Source organism: Plecotus auritus (genome assembly GCF_963455305.1).
Source record: "Plecotus auritus genome assembly, chromosome: 2".
Lineage (NCBI taxonomy): Eukaryota > Metazoa > Chordata > Mammalia > Chiroptera > Vespertilionidae > Plecotus > Plecotus auritus.
Window position 1 is genome coordinate 171,307,059 of NC_137771.1, and position 18,549 is coordinate 171,325,607.

General features: G+C 45.7%; 1 protein-coding gene across 26 annotated transcripts in view; it reads left to right on the forward strand.

The window, feature by feature from the left end:
- The window catches only part of KALRN (kalirin RhoGEF kinase), a gene marked incomplete at both ends in the record, with an annotated part of 667,375 nt that overhangs the window by 417,510 nt on the left and 231,316 nt on the right, over window positions 1-18,549 (forward strand). For all 26 annotated transcript variants that reach the window (XM_080657248.1, XM_080657225.1, XM_080657253.1 and 23 more), the window contains 4 exons: window positions 4,118-4,300; window positions 5,808-5,926; window positions 10,033-10,099; window positions 10,669-10,778. In XM_080657248.1, coding sequence (XP_080513374.1) covers window positions 4,118-4,300; window positions 5,808-5,926; window positions 10,033-10,099; window positions 10,669-10,778 — 479 coding nt within the window. The remainder of the gene's footprint in view (window positions 1-4,117; window positions 4,301-5,807; window positions 5,927-10,032; window positions 10,100-10,668; window positions 10,779-18,549) is intronic.

Genomic DNA, 18,549 nt, shown 5'->3' on the forward strand with positions numbered 1-18,549 from the left:
TTATGTCCTTTGAAACTCGAATACCCAAAGAATGGTGGCTGCTAGATAGAGCGTCTATATGCAGAAGTCAGCTTTATGCATGGGGCTTTCAAGTATCCCTCTTCATGCCCCAGGTTCTGGACTCTGCTGTGTTCTTTCAGACCAAATAAGGCAAAGGGATGTATTCATGTGAAATGCACATTGCATGTGTGAGCATCGCACCTAGCCACATGTTCTTGACACTTGAATGGCTTGGAAAATCCACCTATGGGAAGAGCCAATGGCTATGGGTGGGTTCACAAAACAGGCAACTTTACTGCCTGTTTAAACCCATGTTGTTCAATGGTCAACTGTACTTTCGTCTGGCCTTGGACCTGAAAATGAGCCAGACTGGAGTCTCTGGGGACCCAATCCTGCACTAGTGCACATACCACACCCCTTACACTCCCATTCACACTGAGGCAGGGAATGGACAATAGGAGGAAATCTCATTTTCATCTGTTTTCACAGCCAGGATTTGATCTGAGGACACTTGGGTTTGAATGAAAACTCATCTGTCTGAGTTCCTTCCTTGTAGCCTCCTGTCCCTCACTGTGGGCTCCCTGCCATGCGAACCTTTCGGGGCATCACTCCCACACACGGCAGATGCTCTTCCCAGGGTGAGAGCTGATTTTGTGGGAGTCAAGGGGGATATATGAAGGCCCATCCTACCCAGAGATCCCTCTGACACTATGGCGAATGTTCCTCTAGTTTGCTGTGGCATAATTAGGCCCTTAGTCTCATTCTCGAGCTGACATTTCAGAAGTGGTCACCCACTTGCTGAGTCTTCCCCTTTTCAGCCAATGGGAAAAGCTGTCAGTTCAGATAAGAGACTTATTTCAATACCAGCAAGGAAAGAAAAGAAAGAAAGAGAAGAAGAAAAGAACTACTGTCTTTTTTTACCTGTTTTTTTTAGTAGATAACATAGAATTCAAAATGGAAATGGCAGAACATACATTAAGGGACATATCAAGCCCAATATAAGTGAGATGTCAGTTCCAAATTTCTGGGCCCAAATGAATTATATTCCCCCAAAGGTTCCTTTTTGTCCACAAGATCATGTAGGTACTTCTGAACCTAACATTTGAGAACCTCTACAACCTGACCCTCACAGTACCAGTCCATATAAGTTACTCTTTCTTGGTGGCAAGATCTGAGCTTCAAACGGGGTCACATTATAAGATAGAAACTATGTCGCTTGACCTCCAGGAGCCCAGAAAATGCTGAATGACTCCACCTTATGGGAAAAACAAGAAACGTGGCTTAGTCTCACCTCTGGAGATAAAAACTGAAATGTCACCCAAGACTGAGTCAGTTCCAGCAGCCACACTATCTGGTCATCTTATCTCAGGGCATCAGGGATGTATCACCACCATTCAGCTTCCCTTCCTTTCTCCTCTCTGCTGTCTGCATTTTCATTCTCCTCTGCAGCTACCTACCAGTCCCCTGCCTCTGCACTTCACAGTCCCAGAGAAACCACCTCCATTGACCCGGAATATTGCCACTGTCCCTGCGTAGACAGAGCTTTTAGGACAGGACAGATCAGAAGTAACTCACTGCATATTGATGGGCTGCCCTTGCGGGGCAAGTTATAACTTCTGACCTCAGGCTGTGGCCAGGCATATGGCAGGTTGCAGTAGAGTCACCATGTATAAGAAATCATGTCAGACTGCTCTCAGCAGGGCTGTGAGCAGGTTGGTATCCACTTCATGGGCCAAATTTATCATCTAATTCTTCTCAATATACACCCTCAATCTTACTGGTCTGGCTTTACATACCTCTAAACACAAGACTTAGCAAATAAATGAATTTGCTCATTCATTTATCCAACATTTATGCTATGCCTACTATTTTCTAGACATTGGAGATGAGTGAATAAGTACAGCACTTATCTTTTCGGAGTTCGTGGACTAATGAAGGAGACATATACATGATTCAATGTGACACATGCTGAAGTAGAGGCATATATGTGCTGCTGGGGTAACCTTGGAAAGGGCATCACCCACTCAGACTGTGCATGTGTGTGTGTGTGTGTGTGTGTGTGTGTGTGTGTGTGTGTACGCACGCAAAGGGGCTATTGGGTTAAAAGCAAGGAGAAGTAGGAGCCACTCATCACAGCAGCGGGGGTGGGCATGTGAGGTTGGACTGGTTGCAGGTGAGGGGCCATGGAGAGGGTGGAGACAGTCACAGGTGTAGGTGAGGTCACGTGGGGGGAGGGCTTGTCCATACTGCTCATTTTATTGTCTATTATTTGCTCTCCCACATTCCACACATCCCTGGAATATCATTGGTCACGAGTCTTCCTTTTTGTTGACGCTGAATCACAGTTTTGATGTTTCAGGATAAAATTTCCACTGGTAGGGCTGCTGTTACCAGCTTTCTATAAAACCCCATCTCATGCTGACGTCTCCTTCCCAAGAGCAGAGAATAAAGATGTATTTCCAGAACTTTACACGAAGGCGGATTTCTTGATTGTAGTAAAAATTAATCTCTGTTTTAAGTAAATTGTTTTCAGGGGGTTGAGGGGGATCCTAAATGCAATAAGGTAGAAGTCCTTAGGATATCAGGTATCTTTTCTTACCCAATTCCCAGTGCTGCTATTCTTAGCCTTTCCATGGCTAAGGAGCTGTTTGTCCTGTCCTCACACCCACTTTCTTTCCTTCACACCAAAGCTCTCCTGGCTCCATGTCTCCCAGGCCAAGTTCTCCCTGCCAGCCTCTGAGGCACTTCTTGGGAGGCTCAGTGACCTGGAGGGGCTGTGATGAGCCCGGAAAGGCAGGGGAGGACGACTTAGGCTCCTCTAGCTTATCTGCTCTTCCCCCAGCGATTTTCTGTACTGCCCTCCTGTCCAAAAGATCATTGTGCTTCTCAGAGCATTCTTTAAATAATGTTTCCTTTTCTTTAAAATCTGCTAGGCTTCCCTGACCAACTTTAGAGTTTCAAAACCCAAATGTAAGATAAAAGATGAACAAGTGTTTCCTTGTTGAACATCCCTTCCATTTCCATGTCTTACCCGGCATGAAGTCCTACCTCTGAGACCTTTTCTGCCCATGCCAGCCCACTGTTGTTGTTTTTCCTGATTTAAAATTCCTGCAGTGTAACTATACATACTTCTCGTTTTGACATTCAATTACATGATGCCCTGAGTCATGTAACTACTCTCTGTGGACATCTTGTCCCCTCCGGAGATATAGACTGTTTCGGAGAAATGAGCATTTTTTTTCTTCTTTTGTTTAACCTCCTAGACTCCCCCCACAGCCCGCTGCACAGTAGTGTGGACAGAGTCGGTGTTGAGCAAACTCTTGCTAGAAATGAAATTAACACAGTACATATCAGAGCTGCACCTTCCTCAGCCCTGTAATGGATTCCAGCTTCATTAATGCTTTTCTCTCTTTCTCCGTGGAAACTGGAGACAGAGCCTGGTGGTGAAAGGGACAGTGTTTACCCTTTAATCTGCTGCTTGGATTTCTTTAGGTCCTGGCATGTGCTCCCTTCCCTGGCGCTTAGAAAGCCCACTTCAGGCCAGTACAGTGAAGGGGAGGACTATGGGGCAGCGACTGTGGGGCAGAGGCACACAGGCCCTGCCACTCACAGGCGGTAGGAACTTGGACAAGCCCTGAGCCTCTCAGCCTCAGTGTTTTCATTTCCATGTGTTGCTTCAAAGAGCCCCCCTTCCTCCCTCCACCTGCCTCCCAGGGAGTCTCAGATGTGGCATTAGCATACTCTGTAAACTGATAATCTCTCATCAATGTGAGATTCTTACATCAATAATTACGATGACTATCACTAAGGTTTACTGAGTTCCTACTGTGAGCACTGTTTCGGGCACTGTTCTCAGTGTTCTGCATCACCAACTCATGTCATGCTCACAGCAACCTCACAATGTTATGATTCCCATTTTGCAGATAAGGAGCTGAGGCACAGAGGGTTTAAGTAATTCGTTCAAGGCCTCCCAGCTAGTCAATGACAGAGCTGAGGTGTAAACCCAGGCAATCTGTCTGAGAGGTGTCTGTGGCTGCTGTGAGGAAGAAAAAAGCGGATGGGGTGAGGGCCATGGGAGTCTATGCCATCTGGTAACTTAAACCCTCCTTTGGGGCAGCAAACAAAGGAGAAGGTGAAGCTTCTGATTCAGCTGGCCGATAGCTTTGTGGAAAAGGGCCACATCCATGCCACAGAGATCAGGAAGTGGGTGACCACTGTGGACAAGCACTACAGAGACTTCTCCCTGCGGATGGGGAAGTACCAGTACTCCCTGGAGAAAGCCCTGGGCGTCAACACAGAGGTAGGTGTGGGCTGCCCAGGTGGGACACCTCCTTTCCCATCTCCCTCAGCGCCACTGCTGCCATTGCCATGGAAGGAAGCAGGTTTCCAGAGCCGTCTTTCTGAGCCGCGGACCCCTTCAGCACTTGCCTGGTGCGGTTTCCTCATGGGGGGTTGGATCTTACTGAGCCATCCAGCCATTGGCCTCTAGCCTCTCATGATTAATACTATATATGTTGCAAAATTGGCTGGCTGGGGTTGGTGCCTGTGGCTACAGAACAGAGTTTTTCTGTGTGTAGAGTTTACTGTTGACTTTGAAGACTACCATCTTCTACCCAATTACATTAATCAGCAAATGATTAGAGTCCCCACTATGTACAATAGTGCTCTTTCAAGAATAAGGGGTGTAGTTTGTGCAAAGGTCATTTGACATTTCAACTGAAAAGAGGTCCTATTTGCTATGAAGCAAGGGAAGGCTGACTTTTAATCTCTTCTTCATCAAAGGGGTCAGTGACCTGGGAGTTAAGAACTAAACACAGGCTGGCAGTTCAGTCCTAGGATTTCTAATTCTTAAATATTTATTTATTTTTTTGTTAATCCTCGCCTGAGGATATTTTTCCTTTGATTTTTTTTTTATTTTTTAATTAATTTAATTTTATTTTCCTTTATTTTTTTTTTTAGGGAGAGTGGAAGAGAGAGGGAAAGACAGAGAAACATCGATGTGAGAGAAACACATCGATTGGTTGCCTCCTGCACAAGCTCTGACCAGGGCCCAGGCCAGGGAGGAGTCTGCAACCAAGTATGTGCCCTTGACCAGAATAGAACCCAGGACCCTTTGGTCCACAGGCCAATGCTCTATCCACTGAGCCTAACAGACTAAGGCTGATTCTTAAATCTTTAAATGGGCTCATGCTCTGAAACAGAGTAGACTAGAGAGTAAAGTGGTCAGATCACTAAAATTGGGAGAATTAATGTCTAACCTGTGAGATGTTTTTTCTAAAAGTTTCCATCCTGTATAAATACCAAACATTGGTTGAAATAAGCAGGGTGGGGCAATTAGAAAAATCAGTAATTGTTTTCTGTTTCCAAGGGAAGTTGGTTGTTTAAATAAAAATATTTGCTTTTATTATTTTCCCTTGACAAATGAAAGTTTTCTTATGTGTTTCTGCTTCACATATATTTTAATGTATAGTAAGCAACCTTGGACTCATTTTGTGTGTCTGTTTAGATTTAATCAGGACCAAAGTCCCTAGAGAAATATGACACTAATTATCAAATGTATTCATTGTTTTTTCTTCCTGTGGACATTAGCGCTGAACATTTGACCTGAACATTTCATATCTTTCTTATTTGAAAAAAAAAATGATCACATGAAGAAGAGTGCTTGTGGGTGACTGTGTGGGAGTCCCGATCTTCTCATCCTTCTCCATTATATCTTTCTCTATTGTCACCTCTACCACCCTCGCCAGCCCTACTTAGTTGCTTTCCCAAAGTGTCTCTGAGGTGACCTCTGTGCTCTCTCTATGTAGGATAACAAGGACCTGGAGCTGGACATCATCCCAGCAAGCCTTTCGGATCGTGAGGTCAAGCTGCGGGACGCCAACCACGAAGTCAATGAAGAGAAGCGGAAGTCTGCCCGGAAGAAAGAGTATGTTTGGGGGGAGCTCCCACCCAACTAGCAGGCTCCTCATGACTATGCTTGGTTTTTACCGTCACCTGTTCCTTTTGACAGCTTCATGTGTCCTCATGACCACCTGCAGAGGTTGGAATGGACATACATGGTGCTTCCACCCATATGTCACGCTAACCAAGAACGACAGGGCATTGGCTAGTGGAAACAATGGCTCATGTCCACCTCACAAAGCATTGCCTGATTACTCTGCTCTTTATTTTTGTCTTGCACAGCTACTTATATCCAGAGGTCTTTCAAGGGATTTGTGAAGACTGTTTTGATAGATTCCTTTGGGGTAATGCTGGGGGAAAAAAATAGTGTTTCCCAAGATTAAGAAGCCCTAAGTAGTTGATTTATAAAAATGAAGTAGGCCACAGGTCCCTTGGAGCTGAAGACACTGAAGTGAAGTCAGAGCTTGAGTTTCATCTGGGGAATGTTTTAGTTTGTCTGGGCTGCTATACCAAAGTATGACAAATTGGGTGGTTTGAACAATATAAATGTATTGTCTCACAGTTCTGGAGGCTAGAAGTCTGAAGTCAGGGTGTTGACAGGATTGATTCCTTCTAAGGGCTAAGAGGGAAGGCTCTGTTCCAGGCATATTTCCTGGCCTTGTATACTGCCATCTTCATGTTCACATGGTGTTCTCCCTGAATATACTGTATGCATGTGTCCAGATTTACCCACTTTTTTAAGGACACCAGTCACTTTGGAATAGGGGCCCAGCCTTTTACACTGTTAAGCTCATCTTAACTAATTACATCTGCAGTGACTATTTCTCAATAAGGTCACATTTTCAGGTACTGAGAGTTGATATTTTAACTTATGAAAATACCAACTCTCAGTACCTTCCCATAACAGGAAGGAGAATGAGACCACATGTGGTCAAATCTTGTTGCTGGGCTCCCTCTGGGACACCAAATAGCCAGAGGGTGGCAAAGGATGCATTGAAAGTAAAACAAAACGGGGTAGAGGGTAGAGGAGATAAATTATGAAAAGACACAAAACTGAAGGAAGCAGGTGGAGAAAAAGGAAGGAGGTACAAGAAAGCCAGAAACCCAATGCAGTAAAATCAAAGACAACTTTCCCAAGCGTGTCAGATTATATTCCTTCTGACTTATTTCTCTCCTTGTTTACTAAGCACCTACAATGTACTAGAAACTTTGCTTACAAAACCCTGTTTAATCCTTGCAGCAATCCTGTGTGATCGGCGGTTTTATAAGTAAGGATTCTGAGGCTTGGAGAAGCAAGTGCTCCCTCTAGTAAATGACAGTTATAATTCAATTCCTGTTTGACTTCAAAGCTCATGCACTGTCCACTTTACCAATAGAGTAAGAATAGTAAGAGTGACTAATTAACTCTAGCAAAGGGGAATGTATGAAATCAGGACTTTAATATTAATAGAAAGGCCACTACTAGTACAATGTGTTGCTTTAAGGAAAATCCTACCATAGCAAAGGTCCAGGAATAGATGCTGCTCATTTTAATATTTCTTGTGAAATTTTGAACAGGGGACACTTTGGGGATAATTGTTCTCAAAATTTTCCTGGGATGGAACACTTGGAATTACTCCCAGGAAAAACTAACATTGAAAATCTAAAATAAGCATGAATACATACTCAGTGCTAAATTATATATTACTAGAGGCCTGGTGCACAAAATTTGTGCACGGGGTGCAGGGGGGCCCCTCAGCCCAGCTTGCACCCTCTCCAATTCGGGACCCCTTGGGGATGTCCAACTGCCAGGATCGGGCCTAAACCGGCAGTCAGACATCACTCTCACAATCCGGGACCACTGGATCCTAACCGCTCACCTGCCTGCCTGCCTGATCACCCCTAATGGCCTCTGCCTGCCTGCCTGATCGCCCCTAACCACCTCTGCCTGCTGGCCTGATTGCCAGTAACTGCCCCCCCTGCCAGCCTGGTCACCCCTAACTGTTCCCCCTGCCGGCCTGATCACCCCTAACTGCCTCTGCCTGCTGGCCTGGTCGCCCCTAACTGCCTCCCCTGCCAGCCTGGTCGCCCCCAACTGTCTCCCCTGCCGGCCTGATCACCCCTAACTGCTCCCCCTGCCAGCCTGATCACCCCTAACCACCTCTGCCTGCCAGCCTGATTGCTGGTAACTGCCCTCCCCTGCCGTCCTAGATGCCCCTAACTGTTCCCCCTGCCAGCCTGATCACCCCTAACCACCTCTGCCTGCTGGCCTGATCACCCCTAACTGCCCCCCCTGCTGCCGTTCTGGTCGCCCCTCACTGCCTCCCCGCTGGCCTGGTCTCCCCTCACTTTCCCCCCTGCTGGCCTGGTTGCCCCACGCAGCCTGCTGTTCGGTCGTTGCGTGAGGGCGTCCTGACCAATTTGCATATTCTTCTGTTATTAGTATAGATTATGTATTACCTGCCAGCTGGGAAGCACCATTTCTAATAAAAACTTGTGAGAGAAGGAAGTTAGGTGGGTACCCTGCAGTGAAGTTCAGTGCAGGCTACACCTGCCTACCAGCTGCCCGCCCACACGGTCATCAGGGCCTAAGGTGGAAGGGCACCCTCTCCCTGCAGACCCCCAGCACCAGCTGCCTTTTGTGGGAGGCTGAAGAGCAGTCCCCTAACATCGTCCACACGTGCTGTGCTTGTGATCACACACTGCGCTTCGTGCACATCAGCCTATGATGCAAACGAGCCCCATTGTAAACAGTATGAAGTGCACAGGATGATCCAGGCCAGAGGTCAGCAAACTGTGGCCCCCAGGCCAAATGTGACCCACCACCTGCTTTTTAAAAAATTAAACATATTGGGTGGCATTGATTTATAACCATCTACTTTATATAGTCTGTAAGCTAAAGAGCTTTTTTAATATCTATGTATATAAAAGGCTAAGCGACCAGCCGAATGGCTGACTGGCCAGTAGCTATGATACACACTGACCACCAGGGGGCAGATGTTCAACGCAGGAGCTGCTGAGCGACAACAACTTTGCTGAGTGTCCTCTCGCACTCCAGATGTCAGACTGCCGGTTTTGGCCTGATCTCCGCAGGCCAGGCCGAGGGACCCCACCTGCCAGAGGGACCCCACTCACTCCACAGATGCCCTTTGAGCCCCGGTGCCACCCCAGGTGTGGCCGGCCGGGTAGGGACTACAGGAGGTTGGCTTCAGGGGGTGTCCGGCCCATCTCACCCAATCCCGCCCCACCGGCCACCTTCTAATTAATTTCCTTTCAATGTGCATGAATCTGTGCACTGGGCCTCTAGTTTTGAAATGATTGAAAAATATGAAAAGAAGAATATTAGTGGTGTAAAAATTAAATGAAATTCTTTTGTGTCCATAAAGTTTTATTGGTACACAGCTATACTTACTGTTGTTTTTTTATATACTGTCTGTGGCTCCTTTTACACTATAGCAGCAAAGTGAGTGTTGTAGCAGAGCCTGAATGGCCCACAAATATAATACAGATAAAAGTTTCCTTACCCCCCGCCCCCCAGTCTCGGTGGTAGTCTCTTAGCATTTGTTTATTTTTAGCTTATAAACCTGGTTTAACTTACAGTACTGTGAATTGTTCTGATGTAAGTCAACAACTCCACTAAACAGATATCATCATCTGGGGGCTCTAAGGAAAATTTAGGAAGCTGAGCTTAAAGCTATGTAGTTGGTTAGAATGAAAATGAAGTGTGCCACATGCTTGTGCACACATGCAAACACATGTGCAATTGAACACACATACATGTCAGCACAGAATCACTAAATGGAAGAACTGGGATGGAGAAGGGAGAGAGAATGCAGACATGGCTGAGCACAAACCTTCCACAGGGATGGGATACAGAGTAAATGAGCAGAGTGAGAGGGACTCGGATGATGCTCAGAGGCGAGGAGTTTTGAAGAAAGGAAGAGATATATTTTGGTAAAGTAGAAAAATAGGACACTCAGTCATGTCATAAATGCTGGGGTGGGAAGGGACACTTGCAGGAAGGGAGGTATTATCTCTCTAACCCAGTGGTCGGCAAACTCATTAGTCAACAGAGCGGCAAACCACGGCTTGCGAGCCGCAGTTTGCCGACCACTGCTCTAACCAACTAAACACCCATGTGTTCCCTTCTAGATTCATCATGGCCGAGCTGCTCCAGACAGAGAAGGCTTACGTAAGGGACTTACACGAGTGCTTAGAGGTGAGTACTGCAGTAGTCAGCCCACAGCTGTATCAGGAAACTGACAGCCTTGACAGCGGCAGGTCCTTGAGGGGAGAGAGCTCTTTGTCTGCTCCTGGAACTTCACAAAAGAAACGCCAGCCGGGGAAGTCCTTCTACCTGAGGCATAGTAATTGCATGGCAGGTTCAACTGCTTTTGAAAACAAACTTTTCTCAGACTTGAGCTAGACCCAGCAGAAAAGCCTATAAGACCCTTGAATTCCAAATAAAAACCATGACACAGTCAGTGAACTCGAGTCTGAAAATCTGCATCCTCCCCTCAACAAACACTCGGACATGCACACGTTTACTAAACAAGAATAGTGTGGAGTCTGTGCTCTTGACGAAGGTCAGGGTGTGTTTCCCTAGCAACAGCTCACAATAATGGACCTCCGGTTTTCTTCCTTTCCATCCTGCTTACTTACCGTCTCACTGTTTCCACTCTGCATGCGTTGCCAGCTGAGTCTCACATCACAGTGTGAAGGCCTGTTTATGTCGTCTGTATTTCATGTGGCAGTTCTTGCCGGTGATGAACTGTTGCTGTCTTACAGACCTACCTGTGGGAAATGACCAGTGGCGTGGAGGAGATCCCCCCTGGGATCCTTAATAAAGAGCATATCATCTTTGGCAACATCCAGGAGATCTACGATTTTCACAACAAGTAGGTTGGTGGAGGGTTTCCGCGGAGCACACTTAAGGCCATATATGCCTAACAATAGGGCTTCCCAACAAGAGGATCAAGGCTGCTTGGAAAATCTCGCCTAGTAAATTGTTACCTGTTAAATTTTCTAAGTCAGCTACTGTCAGACTTCTTTCTCCCTCACCCTTATTTCTCCACAATTGTCCAAAATTCCTAGTGGAGAAAAGTACTGGCAGCATCTTTGTACTCCGTCAGAATGATAACCAGGCTTTGAGGAAATAAAAGTAGCCTTTTCTCATTGAAACTGTGAGGGATCCTGACATTAGAATTCATCTGAGGCTAACTAACTGTTCCATCTTGAGGGCCTTAGATTTCAAATTCCACTGAAGTTTGCGTTCAACTAAATATTTTCTCCCAACTATCCCATCATCTCATCCAAAACAATGGAGAAAGGATAGGTAGGTAGGTAGGTAGGTAGGTAGGTAGGTAGATGGTTAGATAGATAATAAAAATACCCAATGGAACACAGTTCTTGACAGCCTATAGGGGAGAATATCAATTGGTCCTCTCTGTTTTGTTGAAATAAGTAGAACCATAGGGCCTTAAAGCCTCATGACTCATTTTGTCCAGCTCCCGCCTGGATTTGAGTATCTTTTCCACAACATACTAAACCACATCTTCCATCATTAACAGAAGATCAGCAAGAACATTGGCATCTAGTTACGTAACCTATGTAATGGAAATAACTCAATTTCCAAAATGCCAATAGTGAATCTCAAGACACAAGGAGTTTGATGGTATAAAGTCCTGGAGCTCGCTCAGCACCCTGTTTCAGAGAAGGGGTGAGAGATGGAGGTGCAGTGTTATAAGTCCTGAGGTCAGGCCCCAGGGCTTGCACTGGGATAAGCAGTCGTGCTGGAGATAGAACCACAGCTCCCGGAGTTCCTGAGAAGGCCCTGGGCACAGGGGCACAGCCCCAAGGCAGGACTCCAGGCAGCACTGCCCAGCGGGGCTTCCTGCAGGATGGAGATGCTGTGTCTGGGCTGTCCCGCACAGTAGCCCCTGCACACGTGTGGCTATGGGACACTGGAGTCTGATGAGTACTCCTGAGAACCGAATTTTTAACTTTATTTCATTTGACAAATTTCGATGGCAGGTGGCCACCATATTGATCAGCACAGCTCTAGAAAGGAGACCTTTGCTAAGAATGAGTCGAGGTCAAGCATTGGCTGCAAAAGGACCCTGATTTCTAAAAGGTCTAATACAAGGTGGAGATCACACCTGTCTTGTCCACTCCTGATGATTACTCCCCTGGTATGTTATCAAGTGGCATCCGTGTCAAGAGAACATACAAGATGTAGCTTCCAGGACATGTTAACCTGGTCAGATTATGTAAACAGTAAGCTCTACGGGGGGAAACCATCTGACTTTCTGAAGAACGTAATAAAAGTTCCCAGTCTTTTTTATCACAAATGTTAACACTCCCCTTGCGGTTTGTTTGGACATCTTCAGACAGCAATAGTCTCTCCGTGTGCCTATTAAATAAGACCCCAGTGAAGCCATATTTGACCATTGATTCCAAATTCTGTCCTCTGAGCCCAGCTCAGCATTACCCCGTCTCCTCCAGGACACCTGAGAAGACGTGGGACTGGTAAGCAGTAAGTCATGTTACTTTACTTTTCTGATTGATGATCTCTGGGATTTAGTGAACAAGTCTCCCTTCCTCATATTCTTACCAACTTGACGAAGAATGAAGGAGAGAAATTTGGAGATCACAACATGCACTTCCTGTGAGCCCTGCTTTTGCCAAATCAGTGAATAAAGGGAAAGGATATTTATTTCAAAATTGATCAGGTATAACAAAATATCTAGCACAGCCATGCCCTTGTCTGATTTCATGATGTTACTCTACTAAACCATGGGAAACAGTTTGGTTGTTGTTTAAATTGCTGAAAGCCTCCCTACCAGTGACAAAGTAAATTCTAAGACACGCTTAAAAAAGTCACATTAAACCATACAGAATGCTGTGTACTCTGGAGGAATACATTCAATTGTCAAGAACACAGCTACCAAACAAATGTTACCTATTTATGATATTACAAAGAAACAAGAAGGAATTAAGAGCCAGCCTCTGACCAACTGAAAGAGCTATCACAAGATAAAGCCCTACCTTTTCAGAGTCACCTTTGTATCCTCTCTAAAAGCCGCTTTACTCTTAGATTGTTTTGAAGCTCAAGCAATTTAGAAGCACCAAACAAGAATCAAGAACTTGAGCAGGTAGTTCAATACCAGCAGCATAAAGTGAAACCTGATAGGAAAGAAGACAAATTGCAATAAAGTAGTCAAAAGAACCCACAAAATTAGAGTGGTCACTGGCTATTCAGAATTGATGCAAACGATTCTATATCCCATCACAGAGCCTAGCACAGCCACGGTCTCACTGGATAGCATATAATTGATATTAGTCATAACCCTGAATCATTAGTATATCCTGCATTAAACAACAAGGAAATTCATTTTTAAAATGTTTTCAATTATCCACAATTTAAAGGAACATCTAAAAAAATCAGGCTGTGTATTAATTTCCTACAGGCTCTGGAGGGCTGAGGCTTTATTCATCATGTATGATTTGTACTTATGCCATACAAATTTTGAATGATGGAGAAAGCATAGCACTTCTACAATTCTCTAATAAATAAGAGATAAAATGGCAGTTAACCCAACTTTGAAAATGCAGGAGCTGTGACCTCCATAGAGATCATGTCTTCCACTGCACAGCCTAGGACCTGGCACACAGGAAACTTGAATAATTGTTGGGTGGATGGCTGGACAGGTGGACAAACAATAGAATTTCAGTTTGCCGACTTATGGCTAATGTCATTCAAGTCGTAATTCAGACTTTTGTTTGTCAGAGTCTCACAACAGAGAATAGCCTTAGTTATGATTTCCCCCCGTCATTACCAGAACCTTCTAGACCAGCAAAGGGAATGAATATCTGAATGAAGGAGCTTCCTGGGAGCTTCTTACTGGGAGGGCCATGCAATGGTCCAGGCACCTCTTTGCTTTTCAGGAATTGTTTTCTGAAATGGTCACTTTTTTAACCTGAGAATTTCCAATGGTTCTTTTTTAACCCCAACAGTTTGCATCTTTCCAAAGTTACAATTAAGTGCTATCTAACAGAGAACATACTCCTCCCATTTCTAGTGCATAGCTCAGGTCATCTGCCTAGGCTTCAGACAGGGAGGGAGGGAGGGAGATGGAGAGGTGGAGGGGCAGGATTGGGACTGATACTGCCTGGATAAGCCAATTAGCTGAGTCACTAGGAAATTAGTACCTAGACCAGGGGTGAGATGGTATTGACCCTTTTAAATGGTGTCACTTTGAAAAATTACCACCAAAATTAGGTGTGCGTGTGTGTGTGTGTGTGTGTGTATCTTTCTCAAGGACCTTCGTCTACATAGGTACTGAATGGAGAAATTCCCAAGAACCAAAATTTCTATACAGAAGAACAATTCAATATGTAGAATTTAATACATATAAGTAGTGGTTTTAACACAAATTGGAGGTTCAAATGCAATGATACTTTGTTTTTACCCTCCAGTCTTTTGCCCTCCATCTCTTTTCTACAGAACTGAATATAAAGGTCATGAAACTTTCCTACGCAAGGACTAGATCGAGTTCTGTGGCCAACTGCTAAGCATTCCTGGAGCACTCAGATACCATAGTATATTCCATAAATAGATCCCCAAACAGTGTTGGGTGTGTTAGTGCAGTCTCCCCGCTTTGACTAACCTACAACTTGTGACTCAGGAAAATCATTTATTTGGTTTGCCTTGATTATTAGAATTTCATCTTTGGTGAGCAGGGCTATTCATTAAAAATATTCATCCCCTTCAGTTAAGTGTGAACTTTACTTTTTCCTTTTCAGTTATTTGGAGACAGGGTCGTACATGTGAGTCTGAGAAGTAACATCTTTATAAACTCTCTGCTGCCATGCTCAGGGTCTCCTTCACTGCCAGGCACAGCCATCGCCAAGTGCAGATACAGGCGCTGAGAGGAGAGGAGCCAGTGACTTGCCTAGTGGGTGACACCCCCACCCCTTAAAGATCAGGCAGAGATTCAGGCGTCTGCTCTCTCCCCTCCCCACTCCACAGACTACCACCGGGACTGCCAAATCTGGTTGGTTGGTTTCATACCTAACCCGCTTTCATGTGGATCCCCACATCTGAGAAACACTTCAGCTCATTTCTTCCATAGGTATGTCATCCAGGTCCCGCACCCTCCCATTAATTGTCAGAAAGAAGTCAGTTTTCAGCAAGACTTGGAAAAGCAAGTTGAGGAACCAATTGCCAGGGCTGGATAGGCCTCTGCACACTCCCTCCCTCCAGGCCTGACACTCCCAGCCTGGCGGTCACAGGCTCATGGCCGAGGGAGCTAGGGTCAGCGCCATGTGGGACTGAAGTGGGAGCACTGCCCAGGCCAGGGTCAGCCTGCTAGGGTAGCAGGTGGCCAGGGTCAGCCAGGAGCAGAGGGTGGCGTGCAGCAAGGGGTGAAGACAAGGTGGAGGAAGTGATGGGAAAGGCCAGGGCCACATTTTTGTCATCTTCCCGGAGTTCCTTCTTGGGCCAGCACTGTGCTGGTTTGGAGTGGAGCTGGTACAGTAACCAGTGAAACCCAGTCTCTGCCCTCTGAGTTCCAGGAGTCAGTGAGGCACCTGGGATAGGGTGGAGGTGAGCACAAATGCAGCTCAAAGGAGCAAAGAAAATAGCCTCCGTTGGACTAGTAGGAAAGGCTTCACAGAGGAGAGGGCCTTTAAGGTGGAATTTAAATAAGAGGATATGTGTAGCTAGAGATGGCTCCCTCAGTTAGGGAGGAAAGTTAGAGCGAAGCCCTCCAAGGGAGGAGAGTGGGGCGTGTAGCAGGGAGGCTGGGAGGGGCAATGGGAGGAGTCCTTGGGGAGAAGTCTGGCTGTCACACCCCCAGTTAGACTGTCTTGTCACATCTGTGTCTGTGAGATTGAGGCAGGGGAAAGGAGAGGTGGTGAGTGGAGGTAGTAAGAAGTTGTGAGGATTAGAAATGGTGGTCTGGGGCGGTGGGGGGTCACAAAGGAAGGGGAGAGATACAGTGAGGTGGGAAAGTGGGATAAAATACCTAAATAAGGAGAAGTGAGAGGGAGAGAGAAGTGGGAAGATAAGGGGAAAGGAGAGATGAGTAGGGAGAAGAGTGAGAGGAGAGGGAGGCAATAATGGGTGGAAGAGATAGATAAAAGGATGGATGGATGGATAGATAGATGGATGGATGGATGGAAGGAAGGAAGGAAGGAAGGAAGGAAGGAAGGAAGGAAGGAAGGAAGGAAGGAGTGGAGGCAGTATTTAGGGGAAGTGGGAGAGAAATGGCTAAAGACCTAGCCCTCCCTGGGGCTAACATCCTATTGCAGGCGCAAGAATCAGCAAGGGGTTTTTCAGACATTTTCGGTGTGAATCGAAGAAAATGATTATAAGTTATGTCCTGATATATATGAGAGGGAATTATGTTTTTCAGCATAACATCCTCACTATGTGTGATGCACGCTGATATTTTAGGTTAGGTTCCCGTTTTTTCCCTCCTCCTTCTCTCCCTCCTTTGTTAATGCTGATTTACACCCGACATGGATTTGACAACCCCTTGAAACACGGTAGGTCAATCTGCAGCCAGAAGGCGAGGCGCTGGCTCCACCAGGTGCTGAGACGAAGGACGTGCAGCCCAGGCAGGTCTGCGTGCAGCTGCTGTTGCTGCCCCCTGCCTCTCCGTTCCCAGCACACACTCCCCTGGCTAAAATATGCACATGCTATGTTTTCTGTGCTTCTCCTCCCCTCTGGATGCCTTTGGTATTAGTTTTATCCCGTTTACAGAAAATCATAAATAGCAGAACATAAAAGCCTTCGGAAAAGCCTTTCCAGATCATCTGGTTCTTTTCTGCGCCCTTGTTTTATAGAGACTGGAGCTTATACAGTTTGTTTGTGACCTTCCCAAACCAATCAGCAGCACAGCCAAAGAATTCAGTCTTTATGACTCCCTGTTACATCACACTGCCATTTTCTGAAAATCCAGATGTCAAGGAGAGAGGAAAGGGAAGACCTGCTGTGATTTTTCGTGGCCCTAAACCCACACTTGAGGGATAACTGCAGGCCGTGCACAGCCCGTCAGAAAGGCTATGTAAAAATTGGGCTGTGGTTTTGTTGTTTGATTTTTCTGTATCTGTCAACATTGGTATTGGCTATGGATATTGGGGAATACCCAAGGCAAGACGAAGTCTAGACATAGATTTGGACGTGTCAGAGTCATGCTGATATTAATCGTACACACTAACTCCTTAGCATCCATGCCTAGTGACTAAACAGCACATTAATGGGTACATATAACATTGAATGTGAGGTTAATTTTTATATCTTATTTTAACATTAAACTTGTTACATGTCTCTGCAAATAGCTCTGGATTCATGTGATCACACAAGTTAAACAAAATTAGGAAATATTAGCAAAACCTACTCAACAGGTAGCAGTGCAGCCTGGTAAACCGCTGCTCCAGGTCGGAGGCTGAGGGTGGGGATGTGGTGAGCAGGAGTCCAGCCCTGCACACCCTTCCCTTCATCCCTAACCCAGGCTGAGCTTCCCGTGTGCAGTGAAGGGCAGAGCTGGGTGATGCTCATGGCTCAGCCTGGGTGACCAGACTGTGCTGAGGCTCTTCCATGAGTAGCCCGACACCTCCATTCATTTAGTAGCTGCGCCAGCTGTCCTAGCCCCTGCTACCTGGGCTCTGAATCTTCCTGGTCACTGAGGGGTTTTTCAAAAATGATCTCTACCCCTCCCTGTGTGGAAGCAGTAACCCAGCCCTGCTTTGAGAAGGAGGCAATGTCCTGTACTTGCTGCAAATAAGCCAGCCTGAGACCTCTCTCCGCACCGACCTCCAACTCTATGCATTCTCCTCATTGTTCTCCTCTTCCCCCTGCTCCTCCTGCCCCCGCCTTTGTGCCTCAGCCCAGCCTTCATTCCCCTTCTCATTGCCTCTGGCATTCCAACAAGTGCACATACTTAAGAGCATGTGCACACACACGTGCACACACATGCATACACAAGGTCATCGAATACATTCATACAGACTGCGTCCTTTAAGTGCAGGCTGCACTCTCGATGTCAAGGTCTGGCTGCTGGACCACATGGGCCCCTCAGAGAGGGACACACTTCTCCAGAAGCACTGAGACTATAGGCCACATTTATCTTTGGAGAAAACAAAATCAAAATCACTCAGAGTACCTTTCAAATGGTGTTGTTTCCATAGTGCTTAATGATAAGCTTCAGAAAGCTTTCTACCAGTAAGTGTTAGCACTTTCATCTCCCGGGATTCTGTACAAAGCCAGAGGGAAGCATCTTCCTCATGAAGCAAGTACATCATATATTGCATTGTAATAATTTAATAGAGAAATGACATTGCTTAGATCTTGACATTTCTTTCAAAAGTTTTATTCATTTCTGAAAGAACCGCACATTCACACATAAACTACTTGCTTTGCTCATTCTCTCATGATTTATTATAGATAATAATTGAAATGGTGAGGACCAAGGTGTTACTATAAAACAGATGAGGTGGAATATTCCATCATTTATGAAGAGAGTTCTGACCTTCTGCCTTTCATTTAAACTTATCATGTCTATTTGAAGTAGGTGGAATGATATTGATCAGACTTACATAATCTGTCATCTTCATAAGCTTCAAATTAAAAAGCAAAATAGAGTTTAATATTGCCACTTGTCT